Raw genomic sequence first — 21,438 nt, forward strand, 5'->3', positions numbered from 1 at the left:
AAATATGCTTATGAATGACATAACTGGAATATGCTTTATGCTAAATACCCCTTGCATGGTGTCATTAGAAAGCCTGTAATCTACTAAGTATGTTCATCCTATTTGCTTGCATGTATTATTTCTATATCTGTAGTTAAGAGAATAAGATATAAACTTGTATCACTGATGTAAACATATTAGGTGGAGGCCATTAAAAATGCTCCAGAAACAATCAGTTGTAAATGGCCTTAGTTACTTGAAAACCTTCCTGTGTATGTGTGGGCCAGGCCATGGGGAATGGAGACTAGGAGTCTTGCACTGACATGTGACCATGTCACCTGATAATGAAATCCAACTTAAACCTGGCACTTTTCCACTTAGAAGGAAGGGTGGGGACAAGGACAGACAAAAGATTCCCACCTTGTGCCAAAGCTATAAAAGGGGGTGGAGCAGGCCAAAGGGGGCTGCCAGTCATGAGAAGACCCCTGTTTACCACCCCAGATGTCTGCTGGAACTAACATGGACTGTACCAGGGGAAAGGATTGGGCCCAGACTAGGAAAGAGTCCCACAAAGTGTCCCACAATGCCCTCCCTGGTCAGCGTAGCAGGGCACGATCCGCCCAAAGCCCTGCCCCTCCCCGGCCCCCAGCAGCGCAGGCATGCAGCCCCAAACCAGCGCCCAGCCGTGCCGCCCCGCCTGCTGCAGCAGAGCAGTTCCCCTCCCCTCACAAATCCTAAACCAGACGGCAATCGACCAACAAACACAACCGTGCTGCCCCACACCCACAACCGCCCCCCCAGCCGTGCCGCCGCTCCCCGCACAGCCCCGGGACGGGGGGCGCCGCCGCCCCAGGGTGGGGCGGCTGTCACGCGGCCCTCCACGAACCCCCACAGTCCCTCCTGCAGCCCCCCACCCAGCTGTGCCGCTCCACACAACCCCCCTCCCCACGCCATGTTGTCCCCCCGCGCGGCGCCCAGCTAATGCCGCTGCCCCTCATAACCCCCATCCGTGCCATCGGCCCCTCCGCCACTGCACACACAGACCCCTCCACCTCCCAGCTGCGCCACCCTCCCCCGGCGTAGCGCCACCCGCCCCCGGCGTAGCGCCACACACGGAGCCGCGGTTACCGACCGTACCGTGCGTGCGGCGCCCAATCCGCGAGAGACAGAGACCCCGGCCATGTCCTCCAGTGCACCGCTGCCCAGCGGACGAGAAGAAGAGTAAGTGAGGAGCGGGTGGGAAAGGTCACGTGATTTCCGGGCTCGGGACTGTCTAGTTGCCGTGGTGTCTCTATGATCCCCGGCTCCTCGCCTTTACTGCGGCTGAGCATGCGCAGGAGACTTGCGTGCCATAGCAACCGGATCAGCGACAGTAGCAACCGTAATGGTGAGTCTGTTCAAAGGCGAAGCGGGGAGCTGGGGGAGGGGGCGGTGAGGGGCTGGGGGTAAGGGGAGAGGCGGGACCTGGCCGGCTGGGGTGACTGAAGGGGAGAGGAGGTGACTCTGCTGGCGGGGGCAGCAAGGCGGGATTGAGGAGACCTGGTTGGGGGGGGGGGAAGGAGGAGCTGGGGGACCTAGTGGGCCCCCCTGGCTGTGGGAAGGGGAGGGAAAGGGGCCTGGGGAGCCTGGCTTGGCCATTGGAGCATATTTCACTGAACGTGGCAAAGTTGGGCCCGACTGTCCGTGTTTCTCGACACAGAGAGGAGGAGCCTTTGCCGCTCCTATGTTCTGAGCCCTGCGAGGAACCCATCTGGCCCCCAGCATAAGTTAGAGCAGCCTCAGGGTTGTTCTAACTGGCTCTCAGCTGCAACAGCATCCTAGAGGGTGTTTTGCAGTCCAGAATAGCCAGAGAGCAACTTGCTGTCCTTGTTCCCCCTTTCTCCTTGACAGGCCCCTACAACGGGAGCTGCAAGGGGTGTTGGTGTGGAGTGAACTGCTTGGTAGCAGAGCCAACTCCTGGAGAGGTATAAATGGTGGGCCACAGGGCAACACATAAACTGGCCTGCTATCTAGGGCCCTGCGGTTATTTCCTGCAATTGTGAATGGTTGTTATAAAGAAACAAATAAACCAGAAAAAGGTTGTGTCTTGGAAAGAGAATTATTCCAGGGCTAGATCGGAATAGCAGGAGCAAATGATCTTATGCCTCCTCCTGGAGCTGCTTGAGTGCCAGGAATCACCATCATTAAAATTCTGAATTAATAGATGTTTTGAAGACTGTAGTAAATACACAGTCTATTTTAACTAGCCTGATTACAGCTCCCTTTCCTGTGAAATTCCATGTGGTTTTATTTGACTGAAACGACCAAGAAGAATTAAATGCATAAAAATGAGGATGAACCCCACTTATCTATTTTTCCCCTGGGAACATTGCTGTATGTGTTGAATTTTTGTAAATGTTCTGTAACGATCCCTTGTAAGAAATGATTCCATTGAGGGGGCAGAGCATGGATTATTTAATATTTTTCTATTATATTTTACCAATCCTCTGTGTGTGCAGATTTCTATTTTTTCCTTAGATTATTTGTTGTTGTTCTTGTTCCTGTAACATCAATGTGAGCTGTCAAGGGTGACATTTTCAGCCCTTAATCATTTGGCATAATCAGCAGCAACATTTTGATTACTTGTCATTCCTTTCAGCAATCTAATCTCCTTTAACCTGAGTTACTCTGGGAAAGCAGCCAGTTCCCAGGTGAAGGAAGCCTAGTATTGGGCTGGTTCATGTGAGATTTATAGCAAGGCTAGTTGGTGCACCATGCGTGGGATCAGTGAAGCCTTCCAGTAGGAAGAAGGCAGGCCATATTGGTATTCTTGCTGGAGTGAATTTGAACCCACTCCAAGAAACCCTGATCTCTGATCTGTGCTACCCAGATGACCTATTTCCCTGTTTCTGGTTTTCATCCCTGTTTCTGGTTTTCATCCATCAGCATCAAGCCAGGTGTCAGCAGTGGGAGAGGCAGGACGGTTAGGGGTGCAAATCTGAAGAAGTCAGGAAAGAAACTGGTCACTATATTTAAATTATATCACATGGATTATTTAAATTTAAAATGCAGTCAGCTTTTAGGCTAGAGTATGGGAAAGAAACTATACTAGTCATCTTTTTGTTTAATGGTGAGTGATACAGATCAAGAGTTCAGGCTGATTTTATTATATCTGTCACCTCCCTTTGAACCAGTTATTTAATATTTATTATTGCAGTTGCATTTGAATGCTGCAGTCAAGTTGGGCCCATTGTGTTAGGCATCGAACAAGCATATAATAAATGACAGATCATGTCCCAAAGAGCTGAAAATCTAAAAGACATGTATTTTTGTTGGCTCATCTGTGGTCCTTCACAGGGACTGATAGAGTTGTGAGAGTTAGTGAGGGAGGGATGCAGTGTTCTTAATTCAGGAATGATTCTCAGCCCTATGATGCTCTTGGTGTTTGATTCAGCTAGTGTGGTGGAACAAATTATCAAATGTCTGATTAGATATTGATAAAGGCTAGATGGCAGTAGTTTAATCTAGATAAGATTGTGTTGATGGTGGTAGGTTGGGGAAGCAACTGGAAGAATTGGTGAAGTTTATATCTGCATCCCCAAATGAAGGAACATACCTGCCAGTTGAGACACAGGTTCACAAGTTTGGAATTTTGTTAGATTCTGGATCACTTTGACCACTCAGCAGTTTTAGCCATGCATATGTTCTGTAGTCTGACAAAAAGCGCATGTACTTTCCTTTTGTATCTAGAGCTGCTGCTGCTGTTGTTGTTGTTATTGTTATCATTATTAGTTATTTGTATTACCATAATGCCTAGGAGTCCTAATCATGACAGGGACCCTGTTGTGCAAGGCTCTGTACAAACACAGAACAAAAAGATGGATCTTGACCCAAGGGTCTTAAAATCTAATCTTTCTACTATTATAGATGCTTTGCACTAGCATAATTATAGAGCATAATAATAGCATACTATTATAGAGATTGCATTAGCATAATATGCTCTACATGGGGGTTACATGATGAGACCATTCAGAAACTAAAGTTAGTGAGAATGGGATGCCTGTTGCTGAGTGGAGCATTGGACATAAAGTACATAACATTAGTATTCTCTGATCTGTTCAGCTACCAGAAAATCTCTCCCTGTGCTGTACTGTACAGTTAAGATTAGCAGAGGTGTTCAAGCTGGAGTCCTCTTGATTTTTAAAGTGAGGAAGCAGTTGACAGGTTGTTTTCTCTGAGAGATCCTTGACTCTGAAACATTTCTCCCTCCTTTGTCCTTTAGAGCCTTGATTTTTTTAAACTTTTTGGGCATGCTATCTTTCTTCACTGGCATTAGGATAGAAATAGGTAGAGGATTTAGTGGGGTTTTGCAATGGGCCTCAATATGGTGATTGGGGTATTTCAGTCAGGTATACCAAGTTTCTGCTGTTATTGTGGGTCAGTCCATTAAATGAATATTGTATGGTAGCTTTCACACTTCTTTTTTTAATTGAACACAGTGTGACTTTCAATAATTTGAGGTGCCTAGAAGCATAGGATAGTTGATGGAGAAATAAAAATAAAATAAGAAAATCCCACAGGCTACACCTGACCCTGTGCAGAAAGGACAAAGTATTCCTTAGTATGTTTCAAAAAGGCTTAGCAAATTTCCACATGGGAAAGCTCTGTGATAAGTGTGATCTGCTAAGGCATTAAGCCAAATTCATCAGCAGAAACTTGGTATACCTTACTGCAATACCCCAACCACTTTGGCTTCAGTAGAGATTCACCAGAGATGCAGAGAACTTGGTCCAGTATTCCAAGCCCTGTACTACCCATGCCTACAGAGAGCAGGCAAGATCAAGAAGATGATGTGCTTGGTCTCCTGGGGAAATTGTGCATGTATGTTCAAACTTACTGCACCACTTCTAAAATTGCTATTGAACGACTCACTGAATGAAATTAAAAGTAGCTTTTGGAAGGGGGTTCTTCATTTCTGCTTCTTAGGATCAGTTGTAGGAAGAGAGACCATGGAACTTCAGGGGAAAAAACTAGCTCTGCAATGAACAATTCAGCCAAACAAAATTATAATGATTCTTCTTTTGATTTTTGTTTAGGCAAAAGCAACAACTATTAAAGAAGCTCTAGCCAGATGGGTAAGTTCAAGAGAAGTATCTGTGGTTGTCTCAGTAGTACTCTGTGGTTTGGATCTCAGTTGTAAATAGGATGGTTTCATCCAGTTTGATAAATTCATTACAATAATGTAGAAAAGGTAATTTCCTTGAAACATCTGCCACTAAAAGAAGCTTCATGAAACAACATTATTTTATTAGTGTCTCACTGAAATCAATTTCATATGAACCCATGTGTGCTATTCCTATTAAATTGTCCTGACCATGAAAACTGTATTTTAGTATCTGGCCTAACACTGCCAGATTGTACATTGACAGAAGATCTGATACTACAAAGAGGTTTTTCTCTGCAGTATGTCTTTTGATTTTCTCTGTCTAATTATACTCTGTTCAATTTTGATCACCTAATTAGAATTTATCCCTAGCACAAAATAATCAAGGATGAAATCCTGGCCCCATTTAAGTCAATTGGAGTTTTGCCATTGACATAGTTGAGCCAAGATTTTATCTGAACAGTGCATGAAGCAAAAACTCCCATAAGTAACTTTAAAAAAAGTCTGAATTCAAAACTAAGTCTCTGTTTATAATGTTTTAACAGTGTAAAGGTTAAAGATGACTTACATCAGTATCATCCATAAGTGTTTTTCCCCATGCATGCAGATCCACTGCATTATCCGCTCTGCAAAGTCTAAATGAGCAACAAGTTTATTATATATTATTCTTTTTCTATTAGACTTAGTATAGATCTCCATTTCGTGGGATGTGCCTATGGACTAAGTGCCTTCACACTAAGCCAGGAACCCTCTAGGAAGTTCTGTATGTTGGAGATCACACAGTTGTGATATCAGACAATGGTATGGAAAATAGTCCAGAGACCTGATCCAAAATCCATGGGAATTTTTGCACTGACCTCAATGTGGAAATCATGGGTGTGACACACATGCTCAATTCCTTCCAGATACTAGAGAAGTTATTTATACTGTTTTACTTTCTAGAACAGTGGTTTTCAAACTTTTTTTCTGACCCAGTTGAAGAAAATTGTTGATGCCCGCGACCCAACGGAGCTGGGGATGAGGGGTTTGGGATGTGGGAGGGGCTCAGGGCTGGGGCAGAAGATTGGAGTGTGGGGGTGAGGGCTGCAGAGTGGGGCTGGTAATGAGGGCTTCAGGGTTTGGGGGGGCTCTGGGCTGGAGCAGGGGGTTGGGATGCAGGAGGGGGTCATGGCTCTGGGCTGGGGGTGCAGGCTCTGGGGTGGGGCTGGGGATGAGGGGTTTGGGGTACTGGAAGGGGCTCTGGGTTGGGGGGGCTCAAGGCTGGGGCAGGGAATTGGGGCACGGGGTTGGAGCGCAGGTTTAACTTGGGCAGCTCCCTGTCATCAGCGCAGTGTGGGGGTTAAGGCAGGCTTCCTGCCTGTTCTGGCACTGCAGACCATGCTGCGCCCCAGAAGCGGCCAGCAGCAGGTCCAGCTCCTAGGCGGAGGCTCACAAGCGGCTCCGCGCTTCTCTCACCCCCAGGCACCGCCCCCTTTAGCTCCCATTGGCCGGTTCCCGGCCAGTGGGAGTGTGGAGCCGGTGCTTGGGGCGGGGACACCACGCGGAGCCTCAGGGCCCCCTCACTTAGGAACCAGACCTGCTGCTGGCCGCTTCTGGGGCACAGCGTGGTGTCAGAACAGGTAGGAACTAGACTGCCTTACCCAGGCAGCACCGCCAAAAGGACTTTTAACGGCCTGGTTGGCGGTGCTGACCAGAGTCACCGTGACCCAGTGCTTTACATTCCGTGACCCAGTACTGGGTCATGACCCACCGCTTGAAAACCATTGTTCTAGAAGGTTCAGGGCTTGGTGTGGAGTGTATAGGCACAACCTAAGAGTAGGATAATAGAGCTTTGTTACCATGTTTGGATTTTCAGTTCAGGATACTCCTTTTTCTTAACTATTCTTCTCTCTACTCCCAATCTATGTCCTTGGGAGATGTGATAGAATCTGACTGAGTCCCTCCTGGTTTCAACCTGTTTCTCCTTCTATATGCAAGTTTATTTTGTTTACAGTATAAACTCTTCAGAACAGGGACACTGTCAAAATAATAGCTAAGCACATGAACGTTCTGATACTGGGCTAACATCACCATAGTAGCAACAGCAGAGACCTTTTACAGCAAACGCCCAGCTAGAGCAGTAGAAGGAGGGAAAAAGAGACAGCCTGGGTTTTCTCACACCCCAGGACCTGGCATGTGGACCAAGTGGCCAATATACCTTTCTGGAGGCACCCATGAGAGAGGAAACATGCCAGGCTCCCCCCTCCATACATGCTTACCCAGCAGCCCTAGCACGTGGCCCAGCATCCCTTTCCAACCTCTCAGGGCACTACATGGACCTGGAGCTCCCCACAACTCCTGGAGGAGAGTGGTGGGAGAGAGCTGGGTTAGTCTATCCTCTGTCTGCTCCCCTTGACCTATCCCCAAGACCTAGTACTTGGACCCAGTGGTCCTTCTTCCTCTGGAATAAATGCCTGCTCCTGCTTCTAGTATGTAGTTAGTTCAGTAAGTCAAGTGGTGAAGGTCTGTGATTCAAATTGTGATGCTGATGGCATTTATAACTTCTTGTTGCATATAATTAAACTTGATTTTACCTTTTCCCTAATACCCCCCCCCATTACCACCACCACCAAACCCTAGGAAATTACATAGAAAAAAATTACATTAGAGGAATATTACTTTGGTTGCAAAGTCAAGCACTTGAAAGTTAGGAAATACCAGTTTTTTATGGTTGCCTACACAGCCTAAATCCAGCCCCCTTCTTCATATGCTTTAAGATAGTCTTTAATGACGTGATCACATACTATTTTCTCAAAGACCCCTGCCTTATTTAGTGCACAGGATCAGACCTCCCAATAGTCTTGGGTGTCATGGGACCTAATTTCCCTCTAAGCTGTGCGGCCGCGCAGCAGGCTATAAAGGACTGCGCAGCTGCACAGCCACAGGGGTGTGGAGAGGGGAGCAAGTTGGGGCATGCAGGGCTGCCTCAGGGAAAGGAGCCTCTCCCCTGGCCCTGTAGCTCCTGCTGGCGGGGAGAAGCATCTCTCTCCAAGAGCTGCTGCCGGTGGAGAGAGGGCTGGGGCGAGTCCTCTGGCCCCAGCCCCGGGGCAGCCTCCAACCCAAACTCCTCATCCCCGGCCCCGCCCCAGAGCCCTAACCCCCAGCTGGAGCCCTCACCCCTGCACCCCAACCCTCTGCCCCAGTCCTGAGCCCCCTCCCACACCTCAAACCCCTCAACCTCAACCCAGAGCCCTCATCCCCCTGTACTCCAACTCTCTGCCCCAGTCCTGAGCCCCTCCACACACACTCTGAACCCCTCGGGCCCACCCCCACTGCATGTCACCTTCATATGGGTGCACATAACAAAATTAATTCGGCACATGGATATAAAAATTAGAGGGAACACTGCATGGGACTGCCCTGCTTTGACCCCCCCAAACTCCCAGACCTGGTTGAAATGGCTCCTGTCCCATAGGGCTGGCTGGGCTTGGCACCCCTCTCTGGTTTGGGCCATCTGATCCTCTGTCTCCATCTACAGTGGGTCAGACAGGCCAAACCTGAGCGGTGCTGCAACCTCAAGCACCAGGGACCAGGTCACAACACCAAGAGCAGGGAGCCAAGCCCAGGCAGCCCCATGAGGCAGGAGTCACTGCTGCAGGGTGAATGCTGGGCAGGCTCACTCTGCAACACACACCCTGGGCCCCTCCTCTCCTTCCTCCCCTTCCCCCCAGGGCAGCACCTGTCCTATGTTAGCTATTTCAAATGCTGGGAGATACACGAGGTGGATGCAGAAGGAAGCAGAATTAAGTCTACTCAAGCATTCATAAATCTGACATTTCCTAACTTTTGAGTGCTTGTCTTCACTGTAAATAATGACAGGTTTCAGAGTAGCAGCTGTGTTAGTCTCTATTCGCAAAAAGAAAAGGAGTACTTGTGGCACCTTAGAGACTAAGCAATTTAGTTGAGCATAAGGTTTCGTGAGCTACAGCTCACTTCATCGGATACATAAAGTGGAAAGTACAGTGAGGAGATTTTATATACACACAGACCATGAAAAAATATACATTGTAAGGAGAGTGATCACTTAAGATGAGCTATTACCAGCAGGAGAGTGGGGTGGGGGGAGAGAAAACCTTTTGAAGTGATAATCAAGGTGGGCCATTTCCAGCACATTTCCAGGAGTTAACAAGAATGTCTGAGGAACAGTTGGGGGGGGGGGGGATAATGACTCAACCACTCCCAGTCCCTATTCAAGCCTAAATTAATTGTATCCAATTTGCAAATTAATTCCAATTCAGCAGTCTCTCGTTGGAGTCTGTTTTCGAAGTTTTTTTGTTGAAGGATAGTCACTTTGAGGTCAGAAATCGAGTGACCAGAGAGATTGAAGTGTTCTCCGACTGGTTTATGAATGTTATAATTCTTGACATCTGATTTGTGTCCATTTATTCTTTTACGTAGAGACTGTCCAGTTTGCCCAATGTACATGGCAGAGGGGCATTGCTGGCACATGATGGCATATATCACATTGGTAGATGTGCAGGTGAACAAGCCTCTGATAGTGCAGCTGATGTGATTAGGCCCTATGATGGTGTCCCCTGAATAGATATGTGGGCACAGTTGAATATTCCTTTAACACTGGGGGGTTTTTTTGTTTAATTTTTTTTTAGCACCAAAAACAGTTCAGTTTACTGTTTAACAATTTCATCTATGCTTTGAGACTTACTGATTTCAGATTGGGATTTGAGACTTTTGTGCCTTACACCTAGACCTTTTGGTAGCTGATTTGTCACTGATCTGGAAATATGCATTCCTCAGAACTATGACAGGTTTCAGAGTAGCAGCCATATTAGTCTGTATTCGCAAAAAGAAAAGGAGTACTTGTGGCACCTTAGAGACTAACAAGTTTATTTGAGCATAAGCTTCGTGAGCTTTCTTTTTTCAGAACTATGAGGAGCCCAGATCAGTAATACAGTTTAAGTCTGAGTTCCCCTGAAACTGATGTAGTGGGAAGTAGGTTTTCTACAACCTAGCGCTATTGTTAGGTATATATTTTTGCTGTGTCTGGCCCCTAATTCAGACTGAGATGAGTAGGTGTAAAGGGCAGAGAGGAAGAATCGATGCTAAGGGAAACAACTGAGTTTGCTGGAGACTTAAAATCCTGAATCTGATCCAGGGATCCTCCCTGTAAATTTTTTTAAAAATACATGCATTGATAAGCATTTTTATATCCTGGAAATAAGCCAGTCTTCTCTCTTCTTTTTCTTTAAATTAAAGGGTTTTTGTGTGTGTGTCTGTTCTCATCCCTGTTAATTACACAGTTGAGTGAGGGTCTGGGTTGCTGGAAGTGAGATGTAATTCAGATGAACCACAACACCAGGAAATACAAACAAGATTTTAAACCCTTTTTCTTTTGTTTTCTTGAAGATTAGGAATAATTTTTATAACACCTGCAGATTCCAATCAGTGTCTCATTTTTTGCCCTTCCTTTTCATTCTTTGTTTTCTTCAGGAAGAAAAAAATGGCCAGAAGGCATCGGAGGCCAAGGAGGTGAAACTATATGCCCAGATTCCTCCTGTAGAGAAGATGGATGCATCTCTGTCCACACTTGTTAACTGCGAGTAAGTTCTGTTAGACAAACTAACAAACCTGGAAACAGTCAATTTTTAATCATCACTTCTGGTTTTTTGAAGTCTAGGTTTTCTCTCCTCTACCTCTACTACCTCTAGTTGTGAGCAAAATATCTCTTCAGTCCAACACCGCTCCTTTCTCCTAAGCTCTCTTCTTTCTCCCACAGAAACATAGATCTGTTCTTCTGCTTAGTAATATCATTGCCACTTACTTGAGAAGGCAGAACCTAGTTCTCTCAGACATTAATGCGAACTCAGCATTAATACCAGTCCATTGAATGGCTGGTAGATGGCATTGAAGTGAATAATTTCTGTCCCATGTCTGGAGTCCATCAGGCCGTGGACAATCATGTGGTCCCTTTGAAGACTCCTGAACTGTTGTGGCTGCATAACCTTTTTGTGTGAAATTGTGAGCCAAAGTCTACACCACCACATCCAGATGCTCAGGCTTTCTCTAGGAACTGCTGTTCAGAAATAGAAGTCTTGAGATTCAATCTCATATGGTAATAGTACCGAAATTCATTTGCTGCAGTATTACCTTCTTAACAGCTTAATGACTGACTTGTGCTGAGGTCCTGGTTCTCCAAAGGAGTAGGAATCCTAGTATTAAGGCCTAGAGCATCCATGACAGCTCATAGTGCTGCTGCTCCTGGCATTGCTCTTGACCAAAATATGTCCAAGAGAAACATTTGACTCCATATGAATGAGGAAGGAGGAGGACAAAGTAGAGCTAATTGGTAGCGTCAGAAAGAAAAATTTGGGAAATATTGTAACCTGTCTTTGGTTTGAGTCAGGCACACAAAGGAGGATGTCACACATATGGTATAAAATTGGTGGTGGAATCCCAAAAAAGTGAAATTTAAATCTTACAGAGATGGATGATTTGAGGAGAACAGGATTGTGCTTGTATCCAGTGGTTTACTACATAATAAGAGAAGAGTAAAATGTGATTTCATTCTAACAAGTGTTATTTGTAAGAGGGCCTTCTTCTGATCCAGTGATTCCTGTTGCTCTGTTAATATAAGCTGTTAATTATTCTTGCTTTTAAAGGAAGTTGTCTCTGTCTACAAACTGCATTGAAAAAATCGCCAACCTGAACGGCCTAAGTAAGTGATATGTCAATGACTGATTGTGCTTATATTCTAACTGCTTGGATTAGATATGTTCCATAGCTTGTGACACATGGCCAACTGTTGACATCCTGTTCTGATATCACCTTTCATCACCCCGCTTCCAAATAAAATAAATAAATAAAGGGGACTCACCAGGAAGGTGGGAGACCTTGGTTCCAGTCCCCATTTCACATCAGGCAAAATGGGGATTTGAACCCACATCTTCCCACATCCTGGTTGAGTGCTTTAACCAATGGGCCACTGGCTATAGGGAGGCACTGTTGCCTCCATTTTCCTTAAGAAAGTGCCAACCTGGCTGAGGCACCTAACTCTATGGGAGAGTTCAGGACTGTACATCCTGAGTGGTGGGGAGGTGCCTCCCTCCAGCCTGGACTTAGGTGCCTAGCTCCCTTTGAGGGATGAGGCTTAGGCCAGGTTGAATCATTTAATTGTGTTTTACTTAATGTCAATATTACATTGGGGAAAATCTTGCTTCCTGCAACGTTTGGGATTTCTGAGTACAAGTATATTTAAGGAGTAATATTTTCCCCAGTTGGACGTCATTTCAGGTAACATCAGTTCACCAATTTTATATTTTAAGGTTTATAATAACTGAACAGATACTCAAAAGGTCAATGTTAAGTGCTTTTGGAAAACATACCCATAGTTTTTCATCGTGGTTTCAGAGAAGATGAGGATAATTTGGCTAGATCAAGAGTCTTTTTCCATGGGATGGGGAGTTTGGGAAATTCAAGGTAACATGGTTCCAATAGGCTTCAGGTTTGCTGTATTATGAGTGGCATTTACTTTTTCCCTTCCAAAGACGTCACTTAACCACCTTTTGACATTGCACCCTATCGTATTCTTCTCACAGAAACTAATATGTCCAGGATTTGTACAGATCCTGGGATTTCATTAAGAATTCCAGTTGCACCTGGATTTCTTCATGAAAGCCCATCTATTTCCCCTTCTCTTCCACCTCCTGTATATAGGCCTTCTGTCATCACAACCTTCCTTTACTTACAGGTGTGGCTGGCCAGGACAGGTCACTGTTGACCAACCCAAAGCCCATCCCAACCACTCTAAACAACTGCTGTGCTTTCTCTGCAGCAGCCATTGGTACATGAGTGGAATATTCATTTGCCTCGTCATTGAATAGTACATACTGTATTTCTCATCATTGTGCAAACAGGAGAAAAACAAGATCATTAGGTAATTAATGCGTAGTTCAAATGCACATCGTGAGAAAGGGCTTGAACTAGCCGTGGAAACCATTGATTAGAGGTTAACCTAACTAGACACTATAGAATGTTTTTGTGCATATCTGGAAGAACAGCTGGAAATGAAGCTTTACGAAAAAGACTCTTTGTTTTTGATAGCTTCAGGTGTTCTGGCACATCACAAGAACAATTTGTGACTGAACAAGAATAGGCAATTTGAAAATAAATCTCATCAGAGTGGCTGTATTACTACTAGAATCTCACGGGCCAAAATAGTTGACCTCTTTCTAATCAGACACAAGTTGCTATAAAGTAACACCAGGTATTGCCTCCTATTCAGGAATTGAGTCTGCCTCCTTAGTAGTGGTCCCAATCCCTCCTGGTCTGGGAAGTAAGATCAGGACCAAAAATTTAATCTTGCTTCACGCACATGAGCACTAGAACACCAGAATGGCAGCCTGTTTTGTTCAATCCTTACCTGGACTGGATGTGAACAGGCAGCCTACAGATGAGACTTTCTAATACCCATACTTGAGCCATCCACTCCACCCATTCATTACAATCTATATATAGAACAGTATGTAGTTTGCTTCTGATATGTCATTCTTCCTTAATATAGCCTGTTCAGAATACAAACCTCTCTTGTCTGTGGTATACAGGATGTTGTCAGATTTCCAACCGCTCTTTATATTTTAAGCACCAGTCATTTGTTAATAAGAAGCTGTTCTCCCTCCATTGCAGAAAACTTGCGGATTCTTTCATTGGGGAGAAACAACATAAAGAATCTGAATGGGCTGGTATGTCCCTTTTTGTAGTTTACATTTATTAAATTGAGCAATGAAGTGCTACGTAATTCTTGCATCAAGGCATAGGGGAAGAGTGATTTCCCTACCCTTGCATCTCTCTTCACATAATTCAACCTTAGTGCCTAACCATTTATTTTGTTTTACTTACTTACTACATGTTGCTGATAATGCGTGGAGCAATCTTTCATTTCCCTTGTGCCAGTCAACCACCCTCTCTTCATTGAAATCTCTCCTTAAAATGCCCTCCCTCTTTACAGACTTTAAATGCTAATCCACCAAATAAAACATTAAAATCCCCCAAAAAGCTTAAGAGGAACATTTTTCATTTTAAATATGCATTATCTGCTACCTATATTGTCTCAATCAGCCAACTTTCCCAGACCCCTTTGCTGTTGCTTTTGCTGTTTTTCTAACCTGTGATATGATCCTGTAAGGCCCTCTACACACATTTCCCATAACATGAGATTCTGCACACAAGAGCGGGCCCTTAGATTGTAAGATCCATTGGTAGAGAGTCTGCATTTTCTATCTATGTGTAAAGCACCATAAACTCCAGTGGCATTATATGAATTATAACTTCTGCTCCCTTTGCTTATATGAATCTCATCTCCTGACAGAAGGTGCTTTTGGTATCGTGGTCAAACACTGCACACATTGGCCTGCCTGTAAATCACATTGTGACTCTACCTATCACAGGGGTGTTTGGCACGCTGAACAATGGGATAAAAGGCATGTGGCAGAGAGGCAAGGGTAGAAATATAGATAACAAGGCAAAGATCTAGAGAAGAGGAAGCATATCAGGGTCAATTTTATTACCTCTGTGCTAAGATGTCTGTATAATTAAAACCAAAGAAATAAAGGAACGAGTTTGTTCTTCAAGAGCCTCTGTGCATTCCTGCTTGCAGGATATGGCTTTTCAAGGCCGTTCCTCCACTCAACACCAGGGCTGCTGTATCCCACAGGTGTGAATGCACAGAGGCGACTCTGAAGGAACAACAGTTATGGTAAGTAACCTCTCTTTCTCCTCTTGCTGGAGGATTGTTGAGGACAGAAAGTGAAATTTGAAACCTGCAGATATAAGCATGCACTTGTCTGAAACTATGCAATCCCTTATATTACATACTAAACCCTCTAAAACGGTTGATGAACTGCAGTCATCTAGCACTACAGAACTCTCCACATGCAGCTAAAATAGCTCCTTTCTCTCCATATGCCTTGAGTAGAACTCTGCTCTGCTCAGATGTTCAATATATCTTGCTAGTGTCTTGATTTATTTTTCTAAACAAGCTGAGAGATTTATTTCAAAACTTGGGATTTTCTTTCCTTGAAGCTTTGTCATCCAGAATTAGGAACCTGCTTAAAAGAAAACAAGGAATATTGAAAGATCTGGTTCTGTTTATTGTGTGACATAGTATCTGGAGGGGAGAAAGGGAGCAGAGATAATCTGGGAAATATAGGAAGACTTACTCTCACTTTTCTGAGAGGTGTTATAATTTTCCAGGAGGCAGTTGGAGATACATTAGAGGAGCTGTGGATCTCATACAACTTAATTGAGAAGCTGAAGGGCATCCATGTCATGAAGAAGCTGAAGATTCTCTATATGTCCAATAATTCGGTGAAAGATTGGGGTAAGCCTGGGCCCCTAGGTTCTCTTCTGAAATTTTTTACTGAGTATGGTGAGTGTGCATCAGCTGAGACAGCTTGGGTCAAAGTGGGGAAACTGGCTTCTAAGGTTCTGAATGGGCAAGTTTAGCATGGAGCCTGCAGAGATGAACAAGCTGTTCAGATTGCCTGCTCATACAAGAGAATTAAAAAAATATTGAGAAAGTCTGTTTATTCAACTTCTGTGTCATGGGTTTGTTCTTTGAACAATCTATCTGACCATTGCTTTTGTCATCTGTCATCTGCATTCTTCAGCCTGGTACCCAATTCGTACCCAATAAATCCATATCCTTTCTCACCTAAAACATCCTGGCTGTATCTGTGCAGGTATTGAAAAGCAGCCTTGGTGCAGATGTGCTTTTTGTGTTCCGCAGTCTATTTCTAACATCTTTTGTGATTGCAGGAGAGTTTGTGAGACTGGCAGACTTGCCATTCCTGGAGGATCTGGTGTTTGTGGGCAATCCACTGGAAGAGAAATACTCTGCCGATCAGCAGAGCAGCTGGGTCGAGGAAGCAACCAAACGAGTGCCCAGGCTGAAAAAACTAGATGGTGAGCTTTAAGCAGCAGCTGGGTGGCATTTATTGTACAAGATCTTTTGCTTAGTGTAATGAGAACAGTCAGGTATTGGCTCAGCACCACAAAAGTACAACTGTAAGATCTGGAGGAGGGGTGGGAACCAACTCAATGAGCAGCGTTCTTTATTTTTCCTTTCAACACTTACTTCACTATGTGTTCACCTCTGCACAAGCTAAATTGTTCAGCCATAGCCTCAACTTCTTCTGAGAGTGGATTTTCGAGTGTTTGAAAGAGGGTGAGTGCTGTGGAGCTCCTCTGAATTGGCTTCAGCCTTCATAGTGACTTCATGTACAACAAAAGCTGTTTCAAATTAGACCTGTCACTTTGCATCACTACAGCTTCAGAGAGGGTCTTGCTCTGATGTGTTGAACTAGTATCCAGTCAAAGTACTCATAACAGCATAACTTAGAGGTGAATTGAAATGTGTTTTTGATTTTTTGAGAGACAATATCTGTTAAGATTTTAAATCTCTTGTAGAATTCACATGTTGACTTAATGATGAGACCCCAATAATGTAAGTGGATTTATCTCCTAAAGCCCATGTTCAGGATTCTGTGTTTTCCCTCAAGAGATGGTGAGAGGGAAAACACCTAGGTCATAGCAACGCGGTATGTTTTTTACCTTGATTCTAGGGCTAGGGATGTCATCAGCTCTTTCAGGGGAAACACAGAATTCCAAGCTCTTGTCCTGGCAGGTAATAAAAGGGGAAATGATTTTCAAATATTGTGTTTTGTTTTTAAACGTATTTAATGTTTCGTTAATGGCTGATGATCATAAATCTTTCTGGTATTTATTTAAAAAGCAGCTCACTTCTCCTTTAAGGCAAATCTAAAGAGCTTCTCTGTTTGAATGGCTTCTAAAGGATGGAGGGTTGGTTGGGTAATAGTGGACAGCACGAGGGAAAAGTGGGCAGGGTGGGTAGCAGCTGGGAGGTGAGTGGTGGGGAGAAAGCAGCAGTAGGAGAGGCAGGCAAATGGGTGAAGAATAGAGTATCAGTATAGGGAGCAAAAGCAGAGGATGAGAAGTCAGAGCCTGAATTATTGAAGAGGTGGGAGGAAAGAGGACACTGAGACATGGCTAGAGAGAAATGTTGATATGAAGAATGGGCTGGAGCAACAGGTGCTGTGTGAGAAGAGTAGACAGCTGAATAGAGAAGCTGGTGTGAGGCATGTATTTGTATGATCAAAGGGGTAACTGTTGTTTACATAACGACACCAGTGCACTGTTAGAATGGCACACACCAAGGGTAGGCCATGCTCTAATATACTGTAGTCCCTGCTACTCAAGAAATGGAAGCAACAGCGTAGAAGAAAGCTCTTAAGCTGAAACTTGGGGTAGTGAAGGAAGAACCAATAGTTAGAATCAGGACAGGAGGAAGATACTCAGATGCATGGGAAGCTTGATTTGTTGTCTTCAGTTAAAAAGCAGTAGCAAAAGCCTTTTTTGCTGGTGGCAGCTTAAACTCGTTCTTGTTTCTCCTCTGCACTCCTAGTTGACAAGCATTAGTGGATACTGCATCAGTGATTCTTATCAGGCCTTTTCTCTTTCTGTTTTAGGTGTCCCAGTTATTAAACAAGAAGAAGGTGAAGAAGGAGAAAACTAACACAACTCTTTCTTGTGTGATATTATATTATTTAAGGTTCTTCAGAGCAATTCAGCACACAAAGCTTTTGTATAAATGTTTGTTTCAAAGAAAATATTTGGGTAATTTTTTTTAACTAACTCATCTCCATACTCTCCTTTCCTCACCCAAAGAGTTAATTACCAAAACATGGGGACACTAACTTTGTACATTTCACGTGCTCTTCTGTGAGGACTATTGAAAGTGAGATTGTCTGTCTGATTAATTTAACGAGAGACCTTAACTAAAACTACATACTGATTTTTATCCTGTTTAGTGATGCTTGTAGATCTGTCTTTCCGGTTATGCTAGAACAGGTTTTCTTGTTAACGGTCTGTGCAGCTGAACTTTTTTTTTCTTTAATCATTTGAAACATGGAGACCAGAACAACAGTGTTTTGTTTTACAGACTCTTTGCAGGCTAGGCTTTTCGTTATTTTTTTAATACTGTCACAGGTAGAAACAGTTACTAACTGTAACTGGCTCTTCAAGATGTGATGCAGATGCGTGTGCACGCCCCGCGCAGAGCCTTTTGCCTAGCAGTACCTGTAGAGAGGCAGCACTCATGTCTTGTGGGCCCTCCCCTGGCTATCTGAGGCGGAGCCACCCTGACGCCACTCAGTTTCTTCACACCAAAAGCCTATGAGAGGAGACTCTGACGCAGAGGGAATAGAGGGTCGGTCGTAGAATACATGTCTGTATCACATCTCGAAGAGCCACACTTACAGTAATTAACCATTTCTTTTTCTTCAAGTGGATGCAGACATGGATTCTGCTGTGGTGATTTCTAAGCAAGCACCTCAATCTGGGAAGCGGGGCTTGGAGTCTACTGCAGTAGGGATTGTTTTTAAATCTTCCGCCCTTCCCAGGCCTTTGTTCCCTTTGGAAGATATAGTAGTAGCATAATGGTCCATAAATGTATGTGTGGACAACCACATGGCCGCCCTGCAAATGTCCACTATGGAAATGTCACTGAGGAACGCTATGGACATCACTTGCACCCTCCTGGAGTGAGCCCATATCCACAGAGGAGGCGTAGCCGAAGCTATCTCATACTCAGTCTTGATACAGGATGTTATCCATCTAGAGATGGTCTGTGAAGAGACCACTTGCCCCTTCATGAAGGCTGCATGTGACATGAACAGGCGAGGCGAAGCATGAACCGGTAGTCCTGTCAAGATAAAAGGCTAGACATCACCTGACATCCAGAGTACGGAGACGCAGTTTTTCTGGGGACGAGTGCGACTTAGGGAAAAACACAGACCGTGAGAGGGAACTGAGGGGGTTGGGGCGGCGCCACCTCATATAGTTAGGGCAGGGGCCACGGCCACAAGGCGCATGCACTGCCCCTCTACGAGTACGGCTCGGCAGAAGTCTCTGGTCCAGCATGCTAAGCACACACCCACCGAAGTGGAATACACATCTGCATCTACTGGAAGAAGAATCACTGCCCGCTCAACACTTCAAGAACATGTGAGGCTGTCTTTTCTGCCCTTCTGAGCTCTGCCAGTTATCTGTAGCTCAGTAGGCCCAGTAGTTGTCATGGGCTCATGTTAGAAAAGACAGTGAATGGTCTAATGATCTCCTGTTGTTAGCAGGTTTCAGAGTAACAGCCGTGTTAGTCTGTATTCGCAAAAAGAAAAGGAGTACTTGTGGCACCTTCGAGACTAACCAATTTATTTGAGCATGAGCTTTCGTGAGCTACAGTTCACTTCATCGGATGCATACTGTGGAAAGTGTAGAAAATCTTTTTATATACACACAAAGCATGAAAAAATACCTCCTCCACCCCACTCTCCTGCTGGTAATAGCTTATCTAAAGTGATCACTCTCCTTACAATGTGTGTGATAATCAAGTTGGGCCATTTCCAGCACAAATCCAGGTTTTCTCACCCCCCACACACACACACACATACACACAAACCCACTCTCCTGCTGGTAATAGCTTATCTAAAGTGACCACTCTCCTTACAATGTGTATGATAATCAAGGTGGGCCATTTCCAGCACAAATCCAGGGTTTAACAAGAACGTCTGGGGGGGTTAGGAAAAAACAAGGGGAAATAGGTTACCTTGCATAATGACTTAGCCACTCCCAGTCTCTATTCAAGCCTAAGTTAATTGTATCAAATTTGCAAATGAATTCCAATTCAACAGTTTCTTGCTGGAGTCTGGATTTGAAGTTTTTTTGTTGTAATATCACAACTTTCATGTCTGTAATCGCGTGACCAGAGAGATTGAAGTGTTCTCCGACAGGTTTATGAATGTTATAATTCTTGACATCTGATTTGTGTCCATTTATTCTTTTACGTAGAGACTGTCCAGTTTGCCCAATGTACATGGCAGAGGGGCATTGCTGGCACATGATGGCATATATCACATTGGTGGGTGTGCAGGTGAACGAGCCTCTGATAGTGTGGCTGATGTTATTAGGCCCTGTGATGGTGTCCCCTGAATAGATATGTGGGCACAGTTGGCAACGGGCTTTGTTGCAAGGATAAGTTCCTGGGTTAGTGGTTCTGTTGTGTGGTATGTGGTTGCTGGTGAGTATTTGCTTCAGGTTGGGGGGCTGTCTGTAGGCAAGGACTGGCCTGTCTCCCAAGATTTGTGAGAGTGTTGGGTCATCCTTCAGGATAGGTTGTAGATCCTTAATAATGCGTTGGAGGGGTTTTAGTTGGGGGCTGAAGGTGACGGCTTCACCTTCAGTGGCGTTCTGTTATTTTCTTTGTTAGGCCTGTCCGGTAGTAGGTGACTTCTGGGAACTCTTCTGGCTCTATCAATCTGTTTCTTCACTTCCGCAGGTGGGTACTGTAGTTGTAAGAATGCTTGATAGAGATCTTGTAGGTGTTTGTCTCTGTCTGAGGGGTTGGAGCAACACTCTCCCCCCCCCCTCCCCCCCAGACGTTCTTGTTAAACCCTGGATTTGTGCTGGAAATGGCCCACCTTGATTATCATACACATTGTAAGGAGAGTGGTCACTTTAGATAAGCTATTACCAGCAGGAGAGTGGGGTGGAGGAGGTATTTTTTCATGCTTTGTGTGTATATAAAAAGATCTTCTACACTTTCCACAGTATGCATCCGATTAAGTGAGCTGTAGCTCACGAAAGCTTATGCTCAAATAAATTGGTTAGTCTCTAAGGTGCCACAAGTCCTCCTTTTCTGTTGTTAGCAGTGGACCTATAACTAATCATCTTGAACTGCACTGGAACTCAAAACTTCATTACTGAGAAGGCCATGATATATTTATTTGTTTTTAAATGTAGCAATGGAAACTCTTTGCATAGTTTTTGGTGGAATTTAAGTACTTATTGGCTTTTTCTTTACATTGTTATAAGAAATTAGGCACTTTAGATTTGAATACATAGACTTTTACTAGCCAGTAGCTAGCTTGTGGTACTAGCCTGAGCATGACTTTCTTTTTAGCTGAGTGATTAATGTAGTTCTTCACAGCTCTGAGAGCTGTTCAGAAAAAAACAAATGTCCAAAAGACCTGGACTTGAGGGTACTTTTATAAGCTTTGATTGCAGGGTATTCATTTGTTGTTTCTAAAGCACAGACCTAGGCAGCCAACTAAAAGGTTTAGATAGCTGCTGGGGAAAGGACAGAAGAGATTAGAAGTAGGACCTGGAAAATAAATATTGATAAAGAGCTAAATTGCTTTGCCACACGGTGACATCTTAGTGAAGTCCCCAGATATGACAAGTAAATATTT

General features: G+C 44.4%; 1 protein-coding gene across 1 annotated transcript; it reads left to right on the top strand.

Moving 5' to 3' along the window:
* Positions 1-1,337: 1,337 nt before the first annotated feature.
* DNAL1 (dynein axonemal light chain 1) lies at positions 1,338-17,766 on the top strand. Its single transcript, XM_077820255.1, has 8 exons — positions 1,338-1,366; positions 5,055-5,093; positions 10,610-10,719; positions 11,779-11,834; positions 13,802-13,857; positions 15,368-15,494; positions 15,932-16,078; positions 17,662-17,766. Exons 1-8 carry the CDS (start codon positions 1,364-1,366, stop codon positions 17,706-17,708), a joined length of 585 nt encoding a protein of 194 aa, XP_077676381.1. The 5' UTR covers positions 1,338-1,363; the 3' UTR covers positions 17,709-17,766.
* Positions 17,767-21,438: the final 3,672 nt, after the last annotated feature.

Source organism: Eretmochelys imbricata, chromosome 6, assembly GCF_965152235.1.
Source record: "Eretmochelys imbricata isolate rEreImb1 chromosome 6, rEreImb1.hap1, whole genome shotgun sequence".
Classification (NCBI taxonomy): Eukaryota; Metazoa; Chordata; order Testudines; family Cheloniidae; genus Eretmochelys; species Eretmochelys imbricata.